Below are 21,505 nucleotides of genomic sequence, written 5' to 3'. Positions count from 1 at the left end.
TCTGGGCCTAGCGACACTCTAGTTTAATTCAGGAATTCATTGTGTTTCTTTGGAAAGGTGAGTGTTTGTGGCATAATGTGAATATATGTTCACTTCAGAGGGATTAAAATGTGGTAGATCTTAACTGTAAAAAAAAACATTTTGAAAATCATCTTGATTATGTAGGAAGAACTTGATAACAGTATAAAACGTTATAAAAAACAAATGCATTAAACTTCTACCTTGCACAGACCCATGCTTTGGATTAAACATCCATATATTTTCTTATAAATTGTTTTGTGTTTTTCCATGGCACTGCAAATTTAAATTTCGTGCACATGTGGTTTATATATAGGTGACTAGTTCTTATTTCACTCAGAAGTGCAGGTTTATATAACCAGTCTGCATTATGTCCCACATCCACCACTTTTATCTGTCAAAGCTCACGAGGGAGCTGATGTAGCACCTGCACGAGATTTCCACGCTGACCTGTGGCTCGCTGGACATCTGGGAATATCATACGTGCCTCCTACAGCTCCACGTCCACCCTGTTCAAACAGACCACCAACTAATTATGGGTTTCCCAGATCCCTGAGCTCAGGAAATCACTACAGAATATAAAGCCACAGGTATGAAATGTTTTCTTTTGTCCCCCTCCACTGTGGTTTAGTTGACTGGGGATTCAGCAACAACAAATGAAAATAATCTCCCTCTATAGACTTAAAGCACTGAGGCGATGGGGAATACATTTGTTACAAAAATATCAAGTTTTCTTTTGTGCCAAATGATTACACTCACACTTCAGCTGATGGTGTTTAAAGATGAAGTCTAATAAAAATCCAGACAACTTAGGGGAACAAATGATACCTTCATTATTTTTTATTCAAGATATTACCAAATATTTACAAAACTCAAAATGCGCAGATCCATTCAGCGTTCAGCATTCTCTGATAACAAAATAAATAAATAACTTTTATTTGAGAAGGGGGGGAAAGGAATTTTGAACCTGTGTATAAAAATAAATACAAAATACTTCATCTGCTCTGAAACACTGTCACAAAGAATGTGGACTGAATTGTCATTTTTCACTCATGTTTCAAGACAGAGCAGTTCCTCAGAGCTCATTTTGTTTGTTTTTTTACAACATTCATCTAGTCGCAGTGGTCTCTCTTCTTTCTTCATATCCATCCTGTCTGTCCTAAGTGCTCCTTCGCAAACATGACAGTCCATGCGAAGGGAAGTGTGAGAAGCCTGCTCTCCTCTCAGGCCTGAAGTACAGTGGCTGCAGTGCCAGGGCCTCAGCTGCAGTAGTTGGCCTGTGTCAGTCTATCTGAAGGGTTGGTCTGATCCACCAGTTCCTCAGTCTGGATAATCTGTTGGAAAAATAGACATTTGATTCAGAAAACAAATCCAACCAATAGATTGTGACAATACAGGGATGTAAAATAGGCATACATCTTACAGCATATTTACTCTGTAACCCTTCCACCACAACTTTACATACAAGTTGTAAAAAAACAACTATGTTTTAATGTGTGAGATTCAAATTTTAAGGTAGATGGTGAAATCATGTTGTTCCTATACAAAAAAATTGCGTAATTTGAGTTGATAGCCTCTGTGGAGGCCCACATCTATTTCAAAACAAACGGGCCTAATACATTGTCGAGCGGTTTGTGGGAATTCCATACGAATATTGCAAAGGTACATCTGCCAGAACATTAGAATTATCGCCTATCGCATTGATTTTCCATCTGGGTATTGTGCGTAAAATGCGCATGTGAGACCATTTTGGCACAGTTTGTCTCCCCGCAAGATGAAGGACGACGTGAAAGCAGGTAACCCTACCTTGCTGTCCCATCCACAGCAGCTCTGCTAGTGGGACGCAGTAGACAGGGACCACGCGCCCCCCATCCTCCAGACCGAGAACGCATAGCTCAGGCGTTCGTGCGCCACGTAGCTGCAGCTGGTTCCCCGCGCGTCCAGCTCGTCGCTCTGCAGGACTTGGCACAGGAAGTCGATGTACCGGGCTGCGAGCTTCAGCGTCTGGATCTTGCTGAGTTTGTCCGACGGCAGCGTGGGGATGATCTTCCGTAGCGACGTGAACGCCTCGTTGAGAGACTGTGTCCGTTGCCGCTCGCGGACGTTGGCCATTACGCGCTGCGTATGGAGGTCTTCGAAGGAGCCCTCGGGGCTGCTGCTGGCCTCGCTGCCACCGCTCCCGGCGCTGCCTCCTCCGCCCTCACAGCTCTTCCTGCACCTCTTCTTACCGCGGCCCGGGCTCTGGCTCTCCGCGTCCCCCTCCTCCTCCTCCTCCGCGTCTACGCTCCTCCGTGCCGCCCGCCGCTTCCTCGCGCCTCTCCGCGGAAGATGAAGGTCGGTCTCCTCCTCGCTGTTCCCCGCACTGTCCATCGGGGAGGAGTCCTCTTCCCGCATTGTCTTTGTTTTTCAAAAAAACTTGTCTGTGGACTGGAGGACCGTTATAGCCCCTGACCCGGATCTCCTGAGCTGGTTACAACATCAACAAACAGGACAGGTAATGAGGAGCGCTGCCTGCAGTGGCTGTGGGCTGGTGTTACGGTAAATCTCGTGCGCCACGGAGAGAGGGAGAGGTGGCTGCCAGACTGGGACGATCGGGGCTCTTATAGGAGCAGGCAGGAGGATTTTGGGGAGCGCTGTGATTGGGTGGAGGAGTGTAACATAATACTTAGGGAGAAGGAGAGGTCTAGCTATAATATTAGGAATAGAGTTTAAGACAGACTCGTTTTTACACAGGATTGAGGAGAGGGGGTGTAGTCTGGGCGGTGTTATTGAATCGTAGGTGTAGATTTGTGCAAAGGCCGAAAGAATTAGGGATGAATTCTTTCCCTCTACCACACCCCGATTTATTACTGCCTCAAATGCATTTTGTTGTCTTGAATTTACTGTGAATTTAACAGATTATACTTATAAAAGTCTGTAAAACGAAAGTGGATAAGAGATTACACCGTCTCCATGTTCACTGAATTTGCTTTTTTGAGACACTGAGACCAGAAATTCCCCCACAGGCCTAATGTCTGTTGTCGGGCTTCTTTTTTTCTAGTCTGGGCCCTGCTTGGGAGCAGTGGTGAAAAATATCAGTCCTACTGAAACACAGGAGGTTGACACAGCGGGAGGCCTCCGCTCGTATACGCAGGCCGAAGGTGTTTATTTTCCCGTCAGCAGCCCCGCGTCGAGGTATGCGCTTAAATGGGTCTGACTCACGCAGGGATCTCGACACCGCGGCTCAGGTTTAAAAGACTGGCCGTCCCAGGGAGCTCTCAGGGCGGATCCGTGCGCACAGCGGGACGCAGAAAGGCGGTGGACGGCCGGAGCGCAATGCAAACACTGGAGGTGATAAAGATGGAGAGGGGGGAGGGATGAGAGAGAAAGAGTTGCGGGTTCATATGGAGCCCAAACACGCAACACATGACCACCCAGCTCTAGGGCCTATACAGTGATAAAGTCTATATAGTGTCAAAAATCAAGCAGGAATACCAGAAAACTGTGGCTGAAAGAAGAGCAACTGGAGATGGTTAGAATAAGCGTGAGGATGACGCACACGGGATGAGGGTAACAGCAGCTCTCATTTTAAAAGGAGACACCACCGCAAGCTCCGATCGGGCCTAAATCTCCCTGATCTAACTGGTTCAACACTCAGGGACATGTTACCCCGCTTGTCCCACCTCTCTCCTCTTATCACTGACTCAATTCACACCTCAGTGTCAAAGACAATATCCAGCGGTGTGCCACGAACCCTCGATTTTCAAATGGACTTCATTTTAATCAGATAACGCTTTTAAATCTTTCTCATTTAGGGGGAAGATTTTCTCTCGTGGTAAAGACTGTCTCACACACACACACACACACACACACACACACACACACACACACACACACACACACACACACACACACACACGTTCATTGTGCGTCTGATGGATCAGGTGAGGCGAGCAGCCGTGTCGCTCTCCAAGGTGCTGGAAACACACCTGACATGCACACCTCCCTCTTGCTTTTTCCTCATCCGTTTACACAACCAAACAAATGGATCTATGTGATAGTTGTATGATCGGCCATTGTAATCTTATATATTCAGTCAAAATTAGTCTGAACTCTGTATTTGAGCGCAAGGAACACATACATAGCAATAAGATACGTTTATTTCTAAGCAACATATATATATATGTATATTATGGAATGTTGAATGTTTGGAAAAAGACTACTCAGCTTGTTTCAGTCTAATAATTTAATATATTGATATGTGGCCACTGATATACAGATAACTCTTCATATAGAATTATAATATTACATTTTGCAAAAGGTCAAAAAGGTCTCAGGTGTTTTCTTAAATTTGCAGCATAAGATTGAGATAATATTGAATGTTAAGAAGCGATCAGTTCATTCACTTGTGTCCATGTTGAAGTCAGTGGCAAACCCGGACTGGTGCAGTGTCCGTGGCGTGGACTTAACATCCTGTTGAGTGTCATGTGTTCTCCAGCAGGTCCCTCATGAAGGAGATGTAGACGATGGCGAGGCGCAGGGTGTCGATGCGGGACAGTCTCTTCTCGTACGCGAATGTGGGAACTTTCGTCCTCAGCTCGTCAAACGCCTCGTTCAGGCTGTACATCCGCTTTCTCTCCCGCACGTTGGCCGCGTGGCGCTGCACCACGGTGATGATCCTCCTGCGTTTGGACGCGGCGTGGTCGTGCGCCCCGCGGCTGTAGTACCTCGGCGGGCTCATCGCCAGACGCTCGGCGCGGAGCTCCGCTGTGCGCACGTCGTTTTCCAGGCTCAGGCTCCAAGACGAGTCGCCCTGCCGCGTCTGGCTGCTCGGGCTGGGTGTGGTAGTATTCACCTGCTGCTTTGGTCCCAAAGCTAACTTCTGCGGAAACTCTATCAGGCTCATGTCATTGACAAAATTGATTAACGCAGAGTCCACTAAGCGGCCTGGCAGCTCCACATCCATCCTCCAACTGCGGCCTCATAGAGAATATTTCACTGCTGTCACTTTTATGCGTCTGCTTCTCAGTCAAGCGCAAGAAGTGACGCCAATCAAATCTTTCAGGACGAACTTAAGTCCTTCAGCAGACACAGAGACTGAAGCAGGAGCAGCATCTCAGAAAGTCAATCCAAATCCGGACAAAGCTCGACAGGGTGAGATCCTATTTGGCTCAAATCCAAGGCCCTTTCCTGCTGTTTTAATAAGTCGCCTGTGCCACTTCACAGCGCGACATCTTCCAGCGCTAGATAGAGTCCATTTCTGTCCATCAGTCGGCCCATGAGTGGGCTGAATCCGGGGAGAGAGGCTTAAACAGGCCGAGAGGAAAGTGGAGGGCCCTGCCAATTGATGTGCTGTCCTGGAGGCCCTTAATGAGCTTCTGAAGAACGGAGGCTCTTGACAGAGGGTCATACAGTCTTGTTTGCACTCTCTCCTCTGCTTTAGAGGCTAAATAATGACACTTTTACCACTTAAACGGGCCAGGGGAAGACCAAACACAACATTCCCTAACAGTCACTATACACCACAAGCTTTTCTGTTGCAAATTAAAGCAAATAGCCCAACTGTCCGTTACCATGGAAAGACAGTGTCCACACTGGGCCTGTTGAGAGGAGGTGTAGCCTGGAACTGAGGCAGTGCTTGGTCATCAGTGGCACAATTAAAACATTTTTTAGATGATAGTTGCACAGATCATAGAAGCTGAGTCTGATCTGTTTGATTGAGACTTTATGAACCTTTAAAAAAAAAGAAAATAAACTTTATTTGGTTATTTCTCGTATCCTCTTCCACTTTTTTCCCCTTAGGTTCACAGATTCCTTTGCAATGGGTTACAACATGATCTTACATATCCAATGAATTTAACATAAAGATTTATATAAAGGTAAATCCGAGTGTAAATTGATATAAGAACAACCCTGAATATAAACGGCATAAATAACACAAACATATACAAATAAAAATACACAAGGGTCTAGTCCAATATACACAGAAGAGTGTCTATTATACTTATTATTTATCTCTTTAGACTAAAGTCTAATATGTGTTGAGATATGTTGTTGCAGAAACCATTATGTCCCACATCCTGAACAGTACAGTGACAGAAAGCCTCTAAGTCGCGGCACTTCTGTTAATTCCCAGATGGACGAACACAGTGACTGAAACTTTTAATACTTTGTATGTAATGAATTTTGAGCATTTTTTGTTTATGTTATTTGAAGCGACATGTTTCGTGCCTCAAAGAAACATAAAACGGTTCTTTGAGATTAATAGTTCACTCTTTCCTGAACACCAACAAAAATTTATACAAAATATCGCCGGTCACTTCACATACTCTGATGTAAGAGGTCATTTTTGGTTGAAAATAATACCCTGTGTACATCTCAGCTGTGATTGGCCACGACTGAACCACAAAGAAACACTTGCAGATCTAGTTTGTCCAAAAACACTGGCAGATGTCTGCAGTGTGGGTATTCCTCTTGGACACATTATTTGAAATATTTCATTTACAGCTGAGGTTGTGTAGAGAGACACAAATTCCACATGTGACTTGCCAAACAGAATTTCCTTTGTTTACATAACCCAGTAGAGTTATTCTATTACACTTAAATCGGGCACTTTGACTGGGAAAACAAACACTGATTTACTTAATGACTGAATAGGCAGCAGGAAAGGTTAAGTTTCATACACAGGAACTGTCCAGAACAGAATGTTTTTATCTCATGAGTTTTAGGTGCTTTTGGGTTAAACAGTTTACTTGAGGGCAGCTCAACGTTTGTGGTTAAAGGAGGAGAGTGTTCTGTTGTAAAAGTTGCTGAATTCAGCAGAGCCGGCGGTTTTTAAAGCCTACTCATGATGACGTATTGTACCAAATGAAAAATTCTAACTTTCAGCTTCCCTGGAGTAAACTTAAGATACAGTGAGTGACTGATCCCAGAGGAATCCTCCTTTGGTTTCTCCTCTCTGGGAGGTCAGAGGTTATATTTGATCCCAGCAGCCTCTCTGGAGATTCCCAGGGGTTTGCTGATGTGCTGTGATCAGCTTGGTCGACAAGTCACTTAATTTTATCACGGGTAAAGTCTCTGAATACATCTTTATCATGGACTGTGAGGCGACTGAATAGTCATATTGACGTTATTGATTGGCTTTTTGTTATTATGTAAGATTGTAGTTAAATGTAATCACCCCATTCTACAGTTATACACAACATTTGAAATACAATGGTTTATATTTTGAATTGTCACTGTCGGAATAGCACAGAGCAATAAAATAAAAATTACTGTCAGTTTAACACCTACCACTCACCCAAAACCCTGTAAACCAAAGCAGCTATCAATATAATGTGGCTATAAGCAATTGGCTTTTATTAATTACAACTCATATGAAGCATCTAACACATTAGTACATTAACAAATTATACATGGGTAATAAGATTATATTTTAATAATCCCACAGGATGATATTTCTTCTTTCTTCTTTCTTTCTTAGTTATGGATTGGACACAGGAGACATTAATGAACTAACGACATTTAAAATGTCATAATATGTGTTTATGACACTGTAGTGTGATATAAACCGTTAATTATGTGGCTGTATATTGTTTATAAATGGTGTAAATTGGGGCAGTTTATATAAAGTGTTGCCACAAATTACAATTAAATATCATCAATAGAAAGTAAATAGAAACAGATCTACAGTTGCCTGGTAGAAGGCTTGATCAACTTCCTGCTCACATCACACACACAAACTGAAGTTCCTTTTGCATTCCTGTATGATCACTGCATACACACAAGAGTTTGTGTCTGTCTCGTACACACACTCCCAACTTAAGTGTATCCTCTCCATCTCGCTTCGCCGCTTCTTCCTCCTCTGTTTCCCTGGCGGGCAGATAAACATGATGGGACATTCCGCCGGTTGTCGTGGAAACATTGAGAAAGCACAGCTGGGCGGGAGAATATGAGGTAATCTCACCCTGGGGCTGCTGGGTAAATATTGGTCTTAAATAAGGAGTAAAACCCCAAAAGAGGCATACAAACACACACACACACACACACACACACACACACACACACACACACACACACACACACACACACACATACAGGGGGTTGTCCCTGTTTTGTCCGAGTGGAATCACAGAGGATAGACGCTCATAATGTCACAGTTCCTGCTCTGCTCTGTTATTAGAGGTTATGCAGAATGAAATTAACGATAGTATGTGATGTGGCTAAATGTTTGTGGAGGTAAACGGTGAAGGTTTGAATGATACAACTTCAGTGTTAAACCCTATCAAGAGGTCTGGATGCTCCACTCAGCAGTTACAATGATTTTCCTCCTTTGTGATCAAAGAATCTGTGAGGACGTAGGCCGACTTTTGCGAAAAGTTCACCCTGAGGGAGACGTGAATGTGTGCTTCACATTATCGACATATCATTCCAAATCACAAATGATAACCTCTTGGTGGTGCTAAAGGAAAAGTCAGAGGACCACCAAACTAGAGAGGATTCATCCTCTGGGAACCATGAACTTCTTTTGAAAATGTTATGCCGTATGGTTCTAAGACATTTTAAATGTTTTAGACCTGCTGGTAGAGTGAGGTTAAAGTTGGGGGTCCATACAATTTCATTGGAATCCCAAACTGTTGACATATTTTAGACAAGACCAAAGTGATTGGCCAACAGACCACTGGTAGATAACCAGATAATGTGGCTGAGAAAAATAAAAAATTTCGATCAACCATTTGTTTACACTAAAAATATACAAATTAGCTTCAATTTGTCATTTCTCCAGAGTGAATCCACGAAATGTAGCCTGGCACCTCAGTTCACAAGTTGTATGAGCACAATGTTACATCACAAAGACCCTCTTGACACCGAATCCCTTCTGGATGTCAGGTCCATACATCATCACAATACCACCGTAACATTTGAATAGAAGACCTGGGAAGAAAAGACTTGGATTCCTGTGTTTTGAACATCCTGATTTCACATGAGGATGTACAAAAAAAAGTATGTGATAGGTAAGAATTTTGTTATTTCACCAAAGTTGGTTTTTAATATAGAGATCACTGGAGACCAGTGTGCTGCTCCAGAGCAGCCAGAGCTGTTCTCACCATGTAAATCTGTCTTCCTCCTCCTCCTCCTCCTCCTCCTGCTCTGTCCTCAGTGTGCTGTAAGAACACGGCCAAATCTCTCCCACTGCCGCTGTAAATCTGAAACGAGACACCTTTCTCTCATTCTCCTTCTCTCTTTTGCTCTCCTTGAAGCTGTCTCCTTCTCTATTCTCTGTTTTCCTTCCTTGCTGAGTTCTTTCCACACCTCTACTGCTTGTTTTCTCCACTCTCTGATTGAACAGACATGATACATCCACTTGCTCTTTTCCGTAGCTGGTGTGGAAAAAGCGTTCTTTACTTTTTGGTGAGAGAAAATAAGTTGATGTCATTGCAACCTGACAGCATAGACAGAGAGAATATACACAACATATAAATTCTGTATTATTTTTATATATAGAGTTTGAATTTGAAGGGGGGGGGGCATAGGCAGAGAGTGGGAGACAGTGGGAGTACGGGAGATGAGTTTAACTCCTGACCTGTCTGCCTCTCCTTCATTGTGTCACCCTGCCTCTCTCTGTGTTTCTTTCCATCTCCCCCCCCGCACCCAGAAGCTGGCTCATTGGCTTGCTCGTACCACCCTTCCTCATGCGTCCTGCCCTCTGATTGGCTTGGCACACTTGGGGCCTGTGCTCAGTTGTGGGGTGTTTACACAGCTGGGTGGCCAGCAAAGAGGTAGGGCCCATGCATGCATGTATGTGCATGTGCGTGCGTGTGGAGGTTGGATAAACCCCAATACCACATCATATATCTCCTCACTCGCCTCTCCTCCCCCTCTTCCTCCAAACCGCTGCGTGCCCTCAGCTACTCCTTTTTACTCTCCTCCTCTTAATCCAGCCTCTTAGCTCCCACTCTCCACCACTGCACTTAAAAGTCACATAGCATGGCATGCTCCCCCCCGCCCCATCCACCTTCACCCATGTCAGCACCTTGCCTCGACTCCCCCCCTCCCCATCCCCCATATCTGTCTGAGTAATGTCTGTGTTTATTTTCTGAAAGAAGGTCACCCAGTCTTTACTGTGTATTTTAAGGGTGCCGTGTTTCATTTGTTTTAAGGGTCGTATTCTCAGCTGTGGTGTATTCGGAGATGCATGATTTGCGTGGGAAAGAGATACAACTCTTTGATGAGGATGATGATGTTGATGAAGATGAAGATTGGAGTGACATGCTTGAAACACTTCAGCACGGCACGATTATCCTCATGCCGTCTGACTGCAAGTGTCTGCGTTTGTTTGGGTAAGTCCTAATCTGTTAAATCGGCGTTTGTTCCTCTTTTTACACCAAGATAATTTTAGTGAAAATATGTTTACACACGACTGTTCCAGAAGGATCAGACTTTTTTTTCTTCTCACCGTGGTGCCAGAACAGCTTGGGAACAAATGCGAGTTGGAAAAATATGGACGACGCTGAAGAAAAACATTGATAATTCTCACAATAACAGCAAAGAAAAACTTTTGAATGACTGAATGTTTAACTCCCCAGCTCCATTAGACAGTGCTGGAAGGACGCCTGCATCAGCAGCCTCACACCATCTAATAGCGCCCCAATAAATTTCCTCCTCTTGTAATCCTGAGCCTTATTGTTTGTCTTGGTTTGGATCAAACTTAATCCTGCGAGGACCATATAAATATGAATATGATGCAATATTAACAGTTCATGGTGCCAAAGAGCATGAAAATAAATGTGTCAATACTTCTTCACTCGTGATTGACAAAAATGCATCCCAACACAAGTTCATCTCAGTTTCCAGAGAATTCAACTATATTTTGTGGCCTTCCTGTGAAGATTCCCATCGTTGCACACAGACAGTTGTTACGATCTGTAAAACCAAATTCTGTACTGAGTTTTACGGGCGAACCTTGACTCCATCTGCTGAAGAAAGTTGAAAGCTTTGGACACCAGAAGTAAGCTGGATCCGTTTCCCTCAACCATATAATACATTTTATGAACTACCCTGAAAGTTATAACTAATAAAAGTCACTACTTTCCTCATCATTAAATGGACTACACTGTAAGCTATTCAAATGGCCTTAACATTTCCTCAACGCTACCCGTAAATGAAAAACAGACTTGATTTCCAGTTCCAGTTCTTTGCAAGTTCTGGCTTATGATGTAAAGAACGTGCGAACATCTGCATCTAAAGCTATGAAATGGAAGTGAAGCAATAACAGTCAAAGAGGTGCTGTTTTGGAAGAATGAGAAAAATGCCACTCCAATAGGAGACAATGTAAAGTGTAATTGTTATAGGATTTATTGCTGCAAGTGCAAAAAATACAGAAGCTTTATAGTTGCACGTGGTTTTAATTCCAATGCTGAACTGATTATGTCAACACTTAATTCTTAGGAAATTTGCTGCATCTTTCTACATCTATTTCAGCATGAGTTGCCCTCAGTGAACGCTGCAGTCTAAAGCTTTGATCTCTCTTTATTTCAAGATTTCTAATTGGATTTTTTAATTTATACATTATTACATTATTATGCAGCACTCATATAGAGGCAAGATAATGAAATGTCCTGTTAAAACAATGGACAAGGATTGAGGAACATATATTTTACTGCAAAACAATTGTCAAACAAAAACTGAATTTAATATAATTAACATTTTGTAAATGTTAAATGGGGAAAAAAGAAGAAAAATAAAAAGCATGACAAAAATATCAAACACACAAAATGAATGTGATACATCAGGATGGGAGCTTATCAGCTCCCTTATCAAGCACCTGAGGTGTATGAGTCAGTTCACCTCTGTTGAGTTGACGCCCACTTGTCAAGAAGCGGTTTCCAGATTTTCATGACGACATTTTCCTCGTCCGTTTATATCAAAGACCCTTCATGCGAATCAAAAGCCTGGATCTTTAAACTGGCTGCAGGATCGCTGTGTTTTTCTTTTGATGGTAAACATATTGGAAATCTTTGGTAATTGAAATTAGCCTCCCTGGAGAGTCAGCGGATGGTTCACTGAACAGGGGGGTTTCTTTCATCTTCTTGTCGATGACTTTACAAGTGCTTTTCCAGCAATCAGCTCTAATACACACATCATCATGAGTATTGGCCACCCACGTTTCACTTTCTTCTCATCTCTCCCTCTATTTTCTTTTTCTTTCTCTCTATCTCAACCTCTTTCCAACACGAGCATCCGCGGCCTCGCTCGGCAGTTTGACAAGGTTGTCATAAAGTTATTATCATAAAATGTTTAGCTGTGTCCTGGGTATTGTCCTGTAAAGACATGTGACTAAACATGAGATCATTTTTTCCAGACCCAGAAGTTTTTTCTTTTTCCTCTTGGCTTATTTATTTTTCTGTGGTTTGGGGAGGTTGTGGCTGAGAGTCTGATGATATGCTGTGTGTGTTCCTCTCCTTACCCCACCCCTCAATGCTCCTCTCCACATTTCTATTTTCTTCTCAATTTATATGCAAAAGGTAGGGAGTGATGACATTTTTTTTTTTTTACATTTACTTGTTCTACTGTAAATCACAGCGAACACTTAACATTAATCTCCATGTTAATAAGGTTTGGCCTCATTCTTGTTGTCTCTTCAGATGATGTTACTATCATAATAACTGTGAATAGTTAGATAAAAATTAAGAATCTTTTTTCTTTTCCCTGCCACATTTCCTCAGTGTTGGAGTGTAGGAGTTACGGTTTTGTCTGAACACTGTCTAGACGCCTATGAGCCTCCCATTACCTTCTGATTACGCTGAGCCCTATTAATCTGACTGGGCTGGCTGACCAGGACACGCGCAGACACACACACACACACACACAAACACACAAGCACACTCATGGAAAATGAGATGCAATGTTATTTGTTATGATTGAGAAAACACACATAATGAATGTATATCAGATTCAGAAAAGTCCAAAAAGCATACTGTTCATTTTCACTCGTGTTTTTTAATAAACGCATTGGTGACTCTTTTATAAACATTCAATATGAATGAGCATTCAAATTTGCTTACGTAGGGACAGTGGAGTTGGTGGAAAAATATTAACTCTCGCAGAAAAATAGGGATATACCATGGACTGTGTTCTTATTACTTTAGAGCACAGTTGACAAGAAGTTAGAAAAACCTAGTAGAGAGGTCACACAATATCATTCATTCATTCATTCATAGCTACCCTGAGCATACATAACAAAATGGTCATATGAATGAATGTCATTCAATATTTGTGAAGTTTAAATGCGGGGTTCCTCAAGGCTCTTTGATAGGCCTCATATTATTTTAGTTGTACAAATATTATGGATGTATTTCATACAGATGGTTTGAACATTTATTTATGAGTAAACAAAAAATCACTTGTTGACAGTGAGAAGAGATAGCTTGAAATTAATAATTACATTTTAATGTAGTATAGCTTAATTTGATCAAAACATTTTAATATCACTAATTACTTAATAAATAAAATGACTTTTGTTTTTGATACTTTATTTTATACCTCTGTCCACATGTAGAATGTGACACATACACACATGCAGAGAAGAAAAGGTCAGGTCATCAAATCTCTTGTTGGTCATTGGACTTAGTCGGAAGTAACCTGATCCTCTAATATCTGATCTTATTTCAATCCGATGTATCATTAACACATTCACTGATGACTTCCTGAGGAATCCATGAAATAATAAATGTGTGAAATTAGACACACACACATGAAGATTGAAACAAAATTCCCTCGAGCAAAACGCTGTCACAGGAAACACCCGTCTGTCGTCGCCGGGGCTACTGAGGACAGAAAGGTGGGTGTCGGGTGCCAAGGAAACAAACTATGGGAATCCAGCTCACCAACCACAAGTAATGTTTACTTTTGGGGTTAATAGTGTGTGTGTATGTGCGCTTGTATACGGGTGTGTGCAGACAGTGATCCCTTGGGAAAGAGTTTAACTCTTGAGTCTGTCTGTCTTTGTGCGAGCGTGGGCTATTTGCCTACCTGAGGGAGAATAAAAAACAGAGATGCAAAGCCAAGTGCCAAAAATCTCTCAGAAATGCCTTTGAAAATGCCATAAAGGGATTTCATGGATGTCGGCCGGCCTGTGAGAGATGGACTTTGATACAACTCAGTCTGGCCTGGACTGTGTTGGACGATATACGGCCACAGTTGCACGGCTCTGACTGGTGGAACACTTAAGGGGTTTTTATGACCTGCTGCCATTTGGGGCTCTGGGATGGAGCGGAGCGCCGACCACATAACTAATTAGGCCTGGCCAACGGGGGTGTGCGAGGATGGGGATTTGCGGATTGTGGGATGTGGATGTGGTGTAGCGTGTCTGCATGAGTGAAGTAGCGAGCGGGGCCAGTGAGTGTGTGGCACAGGTCTTTGTGTTGTGTCCTGAGCACGGAGCTCCACATCAGGGCGCCGCTTGTTCTCCATAAAGTCTCCATGAGCTCTTTCATGTAGGAGCCACCATGCAGGCCTGGAAACTTTGACACAGGAGATAGGGACCTCACACACACACACACACACACACACACACACACACACACACACACTAAAGAGACCACTCCCATCAAAGCAGCAAGATACAGACAGAGGTGTATGAAAAGATTTGAAAAGTTTGGCCTGCTCAACAGAAACAACACTTCGCTTATTGTCTCATCACTCTAACCCTCCCTCCTCTTCTCTCCGTCCGCGGATCATGAAGATGAACGACCGTGCCTAGATATGAGAGTTCAGTGGCGGGGGTGGTGGTGGGGTGTTGTCAGAAGTGGAATGTGTGTGAACTGCACACCGCCTCCTATAAATCAGGCCGACAAGTAGGAGGAGGAGCAGGAGGAGAGGGAGAGCAGGGTGGAGGGGAAGGGGGAGGAGTCAGTGCGAGGGAGTGGTGGGAGGGACGATGAGATAAAGCAGAAAATGCATTTGCTGCTGAAAATGAAGTATGGATGGTGAGTTACTGCGATGCTTCAGTTGTGAATACTGAAATTGATCAGGGCGTGATGTCACCCACTGTACACTGTACAAAAGCCTCCCATAGACACTCATTGTAAAATCAAATTTTGATTATTACATGATAACTTAGTCAATACTAGATTATTACTTTTTTATATAATTTGTTGAGCTCTTCCTTAATGAAATTAAAATTGGAAATATACTCAATGGGTGTTTCACTTATCTGGAAATTACATCAGCCTCCACCTGTCTGTTATGCTACACTAACCTCCGTCGAGCGTATCCATGTCATCATCTGTGACTGATAGGAGGAGAGCAAGTGGGGCCAGTCTTTCTGTTGATTGGCTGTGGCTGTCTTTCGTCTTTCTTCCCAGTTTAAAGCTGTACCCTCGGCCTGAGGATCTCTGCAGCTGGTCACTCCTGAGCATGCTACTGTGTTTTTAAACAAAAGGAAAATCTTTTCCTTTCCTTTGCAGTGAACTCCATTTGCTCAAAGTGGGAGTTCATTACCCCTTGGGGATGAGACCCACTCCAGATCGAGGTGGTTGATTTGGAAGAGCGAACACTTGAGGGGTGGTCCAACAAGGAGTCTTTTTATGCAGCTGTGCATAACAGTCTCACTGAAGGTTTGGCGTTAATGCACCGTTCTCTCAGTAGATCAAGAACTCCTACATCCTCGACTGGCTCCAGGTATCTCTCCTTCTTTTCAAAATACAAAGTTTTTTCTATATTCTGCCTGACAGTTTCTAACAAGCAGCATTCTGAAGCTGACAGGGGTTGATGGGTCAGCTGAGGATGGGACCTGGACCTGAAAAGAAGAAAAACCTAGGGAAACTGTATCAAGCCAAATACTTCTCAGATACTTAAAAAAAACATTGTGATACTTGCACTACAATGCATAGAAACGCTTTTTAGAACAAACACAAAATGCAAAGTGTGTGCTGATTTTTTGTTCCTCTACTCAAACTCAAAATGAACGCATAATTTGATCAAATCAAAGCACGAACATGCAGAAAAACATAAAGGTGCAAAGTTAAGTGAAAAGAATGAGTATAAGTATATAGTATGAGTATAAGACTCACTGTTGAGCGGCAGCTGCACATGTCGGCCTACAGTCCAGCAGTGTGGGGTCTAAGCATTGCCCTCTCGAAAAGCCAACAACTTCCTGTAACATCTCTTCTGTTTCCAGAATCAGGTCCTTCAGCTTGAACTGAGACTGAAACCTGGAAAGGTTTCAGTCCCACAGCTGATGGGCTCCTTGGCTCCTCTCAGGCTGCTCACAGCTTCACACTCCGTCTTCTCAGTTAACTGGGTGGATGAAAAAGGTAATGTCCACCTGTGGCGGCTCCTTCAGAGCCGCCACTTCAGAGCTGTCAAAGGCAGCATTGACGAAGACAACGGGCTTGGTGTGATCACGTCCTTTTTCGCTAAAGACGGTAGGCTCCAAAAATACAAACGCCTAACTTTGGAAGATCGCTCTCTTCTCGACTAATAGAAGAGGGATTGGCATGAAGGCTAATGCCATGGGAGTTGACAAGCAGTAACACGCATCTTAGAAGCTTCCTAAAGATACCCGTTATTAAAGTGTAGAAGATTATTGAAGAATGTAAGAGAATGGTTAGCGCGTAAAGATGCAGGAAAACAATAGCGTGGATGCTGAATCAGCATTCACACTGGTAGGTGCAGGAGGGGTGAACGAGGGACGGAGCCAAACCCGAGAAAATGAGTGATAAAGGCAGAGGGAGGTGATGGGAGGACAAATTACAGTGACCGTCACTTAAGCTTTTTATATCTTTCTATAGCTGTCTCAGGTTAGCATAAGGGAGAGCAAATTTACAAAATAATAACAGATACAAAGTGAAGAGACGGCTCATGTCGATGACACACAATCAGGTGTGATGGATGAACATGAGTCCAGTTAATTGCGGTTCCTTATCCGGCCTCTTTAGGCAGCTCCTGATAAGCTCTCCAACTCTTAGCACCTCACAGCTAATAAAGCTCCCCACTGGAAGGCAGGGGTGTGTGTGTGTGTGTGTGTGTTTGGGGGGGTAAAGAAAACACAAAGATCTTTAGGCCGTCTCTCAGCACTTTATCACTTGACACCTTCTACTGTGGGAGTTAATCTGCCACGAAAAACAAGAAATCCTGTTGTTAATAAGACTTGATGCTTGCAATTTAGGATTCCACAGGTTCATTCAATGTACGAGTATTTCAAATCACTGAGGAAAAAAAAATAGAAGCAATGCCATCATGTCAAAATATATGGATCTTTAATTTGGAAGAAATTTTAATACTTAATTTCCATTTCTTCTGGTTCTGTCAAAATAAAGACAACACACCCTGTGATACCTGACAATGCAACACTAAAGGAACCTGGTGCAGCACTGGACACGATTCATTATTGCAGTGTAAGATGCAAACTGTGATTCAGACTGAATATTGTGAACAATGGGAGGTAAAATGTTATTTCCTCTTCTCGCAGCTTTCATAAAGACAGTGCTACCAATGACTTCAGAGGCAAAGACAACTCATTTCTTGAATTGAGTTTGGTTTGTGTCTTGGTTGTACATTTTTTCCAATTTGGAAAAAACCTGCTCTTGTTGCACATGAAGCTTGAAGGTTTCACTCCTGGGTTTGTGTCCCAGTGTGGATGAACGAAGCAGTTTTGCGCCCCCATCTGGCAGCAGACAGGAATCACAACCCAGTAAGTGTCACTGGGACAGAAGCTACAAAATGAAGCTGTAGAAATACTCCAGACTGCCAGCCTGACCCATTTTACAGGAGCTTAGAAGAGCCCAACATGCTTCAAAAATCGTGCTCACTATAAGGCACATCATTATATTCCACTGGCATTAACATAATCAGTATCAACAGATTTTTTCATACCCGATTTCCAAACAGAACACAATCTGTTTTCAGATTCTTAACTGTTCAATTTTGTTTTTCCTCTTTTTTGATTTTGGTGGTTCAGGTAATTCACTAACTCCTGATGTTACCTCACTACCAGTTTCATGTTTCCTCTTTTTGCTTGGCTTGTCACTGACATAGCCGCTGGAGTCGCTCCCGTGCACGGGACAGAGCTCACCACCCTCCTCTTCTTCTATCAGACGTTTCTCCTTCTTCTTTTTCTTCTTCTTTTTGTCACCCACTTCGTTGCCGTTTGCCTCATGTGTCATTCCATTAAGCTCTGGTGTTGTGACGCTGTCCTGTTGGCAGGAGGGTGTCACCTCTCCTTCTGACTCCTCTTCTCTGACTTTGTCTTTTTTCTTTTTCTTCTTTTTCTTGGGGGTGTTTTCAGGAGATGCCTCTGTGGTTTCAGGGTTTGTTTCAGTGTCTGCTGTGTCTGCCTGGTCTGCAGGGAGGCCCGACTCTGAGCTCTCACCCATAGCCATCAGCTCTTGGACCCTTGGACACAAAGACAAAACACAAAAATCAATCACAAAGTGTAACAGAAACTCAACTGATGCAACAAAAACCTGTAAATTGACATTGTAAAGGTGTGAATAGTTCACAGATTTCTTTTGCCATGAGCCCCCTCCTCCAACAACCGCTACAGGCCATTTACCTGGTTCTGTCCAGCCGCCCTCTGATCAGCAGCACCCCTGCAGTATCAGCATCGAGTGCAGTCACTTCAAACTCTAAATCAGCTCCGATCCTTGGCCCCGCATCCCTCCAGGTTTCCATAGCGACCAGGTTTGGTTTGGGAATGCTGGCGTTGAAACAGTCATGCACCAGGCAGCCAACGTGGCTTACACTGAGTTTATTGACCTTACCCTGGAAAAACAAACAGTGGAAATAAAGTATGATACTCACATCACAGATGGGCAAGTAATGAAATGTTTTGTTTATGTTGTTGTGAGGGGTTGACAATGTCTTACAAGACATAAAAGTAACATAAACCATTAAAAAATATACAATGTGCCAGTGTATTATTTCTTGAGTTACAATAAATTCCCCAAATCCATGACTGTTGCCACGTGCCCGCACCTAGAAGCACCGTGTGTTACTCTGGATGACAACGTTCTGTAAATAAATTAAACCTCACCAGCAATTTCTGCCCTTTTGTAGGTTGGAACACGATAAAATTGGCCTCTATGTCCATGTGGATGTAGCTGCTGTCGTCATAGATGTCTCCGTGCTGCCCCACTATCCTGATGTTGTCATAAGCTAAAGGGACTCCTTTCAGACTGCAAGAGACAAATAGGACAGGTTGTACAAGTTAAAAATAGTTTGACTCAGTGTAACATGACATGACACAGCTTTAGTGTCATAATTACAGATCATTTGCAATTGGTGGGTGAAAACCATTTTGTACACAATGACAAGTGCAGGTATGTCATTCAGTGTCGAATGAGACGGACCTGTTTGTGTTCTTTTGCCTCCAGGTGATCGCTACCTGCATGCATTGCGTGCCATGTCAGAAAAAGGTGGATGGCTTGTGATAAGCCAACCTACGTCAATTTAACGCCCAGAAAAAGTCCCGGTGGTCTGGTGGCTATTATGGCCTGGCTACTGCCGGTAACAGTTGACGGGCCTCTCAACCACTGTAGGCACGCAAGCAGGAGGTGAACGCAAAAAAAAAAAATCGACATCACACTTGCGGCAACCCTCAGCGACGCACACAGAAACTGTACCCACTACTCTGTACTTATCGTTTTAGATGAGACGCCCTGCGAAATGGACAGCCACGGACAAAAGAAAAGTGAAGGTGGAGCAGAGAGGGAGACAGTACAAATAGAGAAAGGCTCTAGCCACAGATACCATGAAATGCAGCAAAACAAGCAACACATTTTTCATTTAACTGGAGTTAAAGTCAAGACTCCATTACGATGTCAAAGAATATTTTTGCTGCTTTCTGTGACTTGATATGAATATAACCGATTGTCTTAAATGGGCAGATGGTATTGTTTCGAATCGATTGCAGGGCCCAGGATCGCATCGAATCAAATGATATTGTTGCAGATTTTGTTATATCTGCAAATATCATATAATTGTCCAAGGAATTGATATATTGCAACGCGATGAAACCTCCAATTTACAACCTTCTAAACACGGCCCATTTATTCATTGAGGATGGGAGCAGGGCAGGCTGTGTGTATGCGAGAGGGAATAACAATAATAATAAGCAATACTACAACACTAATAATAAATTCAGTGTTCATTTCACTACTTTCTGAGCATTTTGAACATATAACTGCGAGACGAAATTTAAAACCATTCTGTCTAACTGTTCTTAAATTCAGTTTAACTGTACTTCACACTTCAAATCGGTACAGGGGCAAATATTGTACTTCTTATTCTGTTCCCTTAACGATCTAGTGTGTAAGACTTAGTTGAAGGGAATCTATCGGCAGAAATTGAATATAAAATAATGCCATTGATGTTTTCAGTAGTGTGTGATCATCTAAATTGTACGAATTGTAGTTTTCTTTACCATAGAATGGGCCCTTTGTATTTAAATACTTTATATTTACATAGGGAGCGGGTCCTCTCTACGGAGGCTGCCATGTTTTTTTTTACAGTAGCCCAGACTGGACAAACTAAACACCTTTTGAGTTTTTATGAAAACTAAAAGGCCACCACAGGTTCTCTTTCATGTTTGGAAGGAGGGTGAGGTGAGGGGTATTCAGCTGCAATACGCAACATCACCACTAGAAGTCAATACATTCTCCACACTGAACCTTTAATTGTTTGTATCTATGGTAGCACTATAAAGGCACCACTAGATGCAGTAATATAACTGGACAGTTTGAGCATAGAAGTGTATATTCTCTTTATGTAAATCTGTTAAAGTTTGTACACACAGGCTGTTGAGTGAAGCTGGCGACACAGCTGTATAAAACTAACACGTGGTTCCTCCTCCTGTGGTGAGAGCTCGTACCTCTGGGAGAACTTGAGCAGCTCGGCCTCCAGCTCGCCCCGGATACCCGTCCTCTTCTTCTGCAGGTACATGGGCGGCAGCGCGACGTGTCTCCGGTGCGTGTTCATCACCAGACACGAGTACGGCGCAGACAGCAGCTCGGAGGCGGCTGCGAACGACGGGATCGTGCACGGGGCCGCGTCCCTGTCCGGTTCGCTCGGTCGGACCTGGTCACCGGCGACGGGGACCTCACTAGACATTTTCTCATGTTTTGGGTCGACCTCAACATGCTCGAGGTTCGCCATGCTAGTTCACAAGACCGGAAGCCCAACAACGAGCGACTTCCGCCTTGAGGATGTTAAACATGAGACCGTTTTTTAGGGGGACACCTGCTGGGGAGGAGGTGGAATTACAACAGTGAGAGTCATAAAGTAATAGAGTAATTGACTCATGCAATTCAATTTTTTTTAGATTTAATCTGATTTTCTTAATATTGTTATACAAAAAATAGAATCATTGTAATGGGAAAAAAATTGTATCTGTGTTAAACTGTTTCTTCTAATCAATTCTCATTAAGATTAAGATTAAGAAATCATTAATTAGTCCTGCAATGGGGAAATATGCAATGTTACAGCAGCAGAAACACACCAAACAAGT

General features: G+C 43.0%; 3 protein-coding genes across 3 annotated transcripts; all 3 read right to left on the bottom strand.

The window, feature by feature from the left end:
• Window positions 1-842: 842 nt before the first annotated feature.
• Window positions 843-2,923, bottom strand: twist1a (twist family bHLH transcription factor 1a). Its single transcript, XM_035182012.2, has 2 exons — window positions 1,825-2,923; window positions 843-1,352 (listed from the first exon to the last, which is right to left on the bottom strand). Exon 1 carries the CDS (start codon window positions 2,410-2,412, stop codon window positions 1,852-1,854), a length of 561 nt encoding a protein of 186 aa, XP_035037903.1. The 5' UTR covers window positions 2,413-2,923; the 3' UTR covers window positions 843-1,352; window positions 1,825-1,851.
• Window positions 2,924-4,335: 1,412 nt separating this feature from the next.
• LOC118124958 (fer3-like protein) lies at window positions 4,336-5,079 on the bottom strand. The gene has a single exon (XM_035183194.1). It carries the CDS (start codon window positions 4,961-4,963, stop codon window positions 4,481-4,483), a length of 483 nt encoding a protein of 160 aa, XP_035039085.1. The 5' UTR covers window positions 4,964-5,079; the 3' UTR covers window positions 4,336-4,480.
• Window positions 5,080-17,241: 12,162 nt separating this feature from the next.
• polr1f (RNA polymerase I subunit F) lies at window positions 17,242-21,193 on the bottom strand. The gene is made up of 4 exons (XM_035183468.2): window positions 20,870-21,193; window positions 19,034-19,175; window positions 18,554-18,762; window positions 17,242-18,393 (listed from the first exon to the last, which is right to left on the bottom strand). The coding sequence occupies exons 1-4, from the start codon at window positions 21,151-21,153 to the stop codon at window positions 17,904-17,906; spliced, it is 1,125 nt and encodes a 374-aa protein (XP_035039359.2). The 5' UTR covers window positions 21,154-21,193; the 3' UTR covers window positions 17,242-17,903.
• Window positions 21,194-21,505: the final 312 nt, after the last annotated feature.

This window comes from Hippoglossus stenolepis, chromosome 17 (genome assembly GCF_022539355.2).
Source record: "Hippoglossus stenolepis isolate QCI-W04-F060 chromosome 17, HSTE1.2, whole genome shotgun sequence".
NCBI classification, from domain to species: Eukaryota; Metazoa; Chordata; class Actinopteri; order Pleuronectiformes; family Pleuronectidae; genus Hippoglossus; species Hippoglossus stenolepis.
This window is presented reverse-complemented; position numbering and strand designations above follow the sequence as displayed.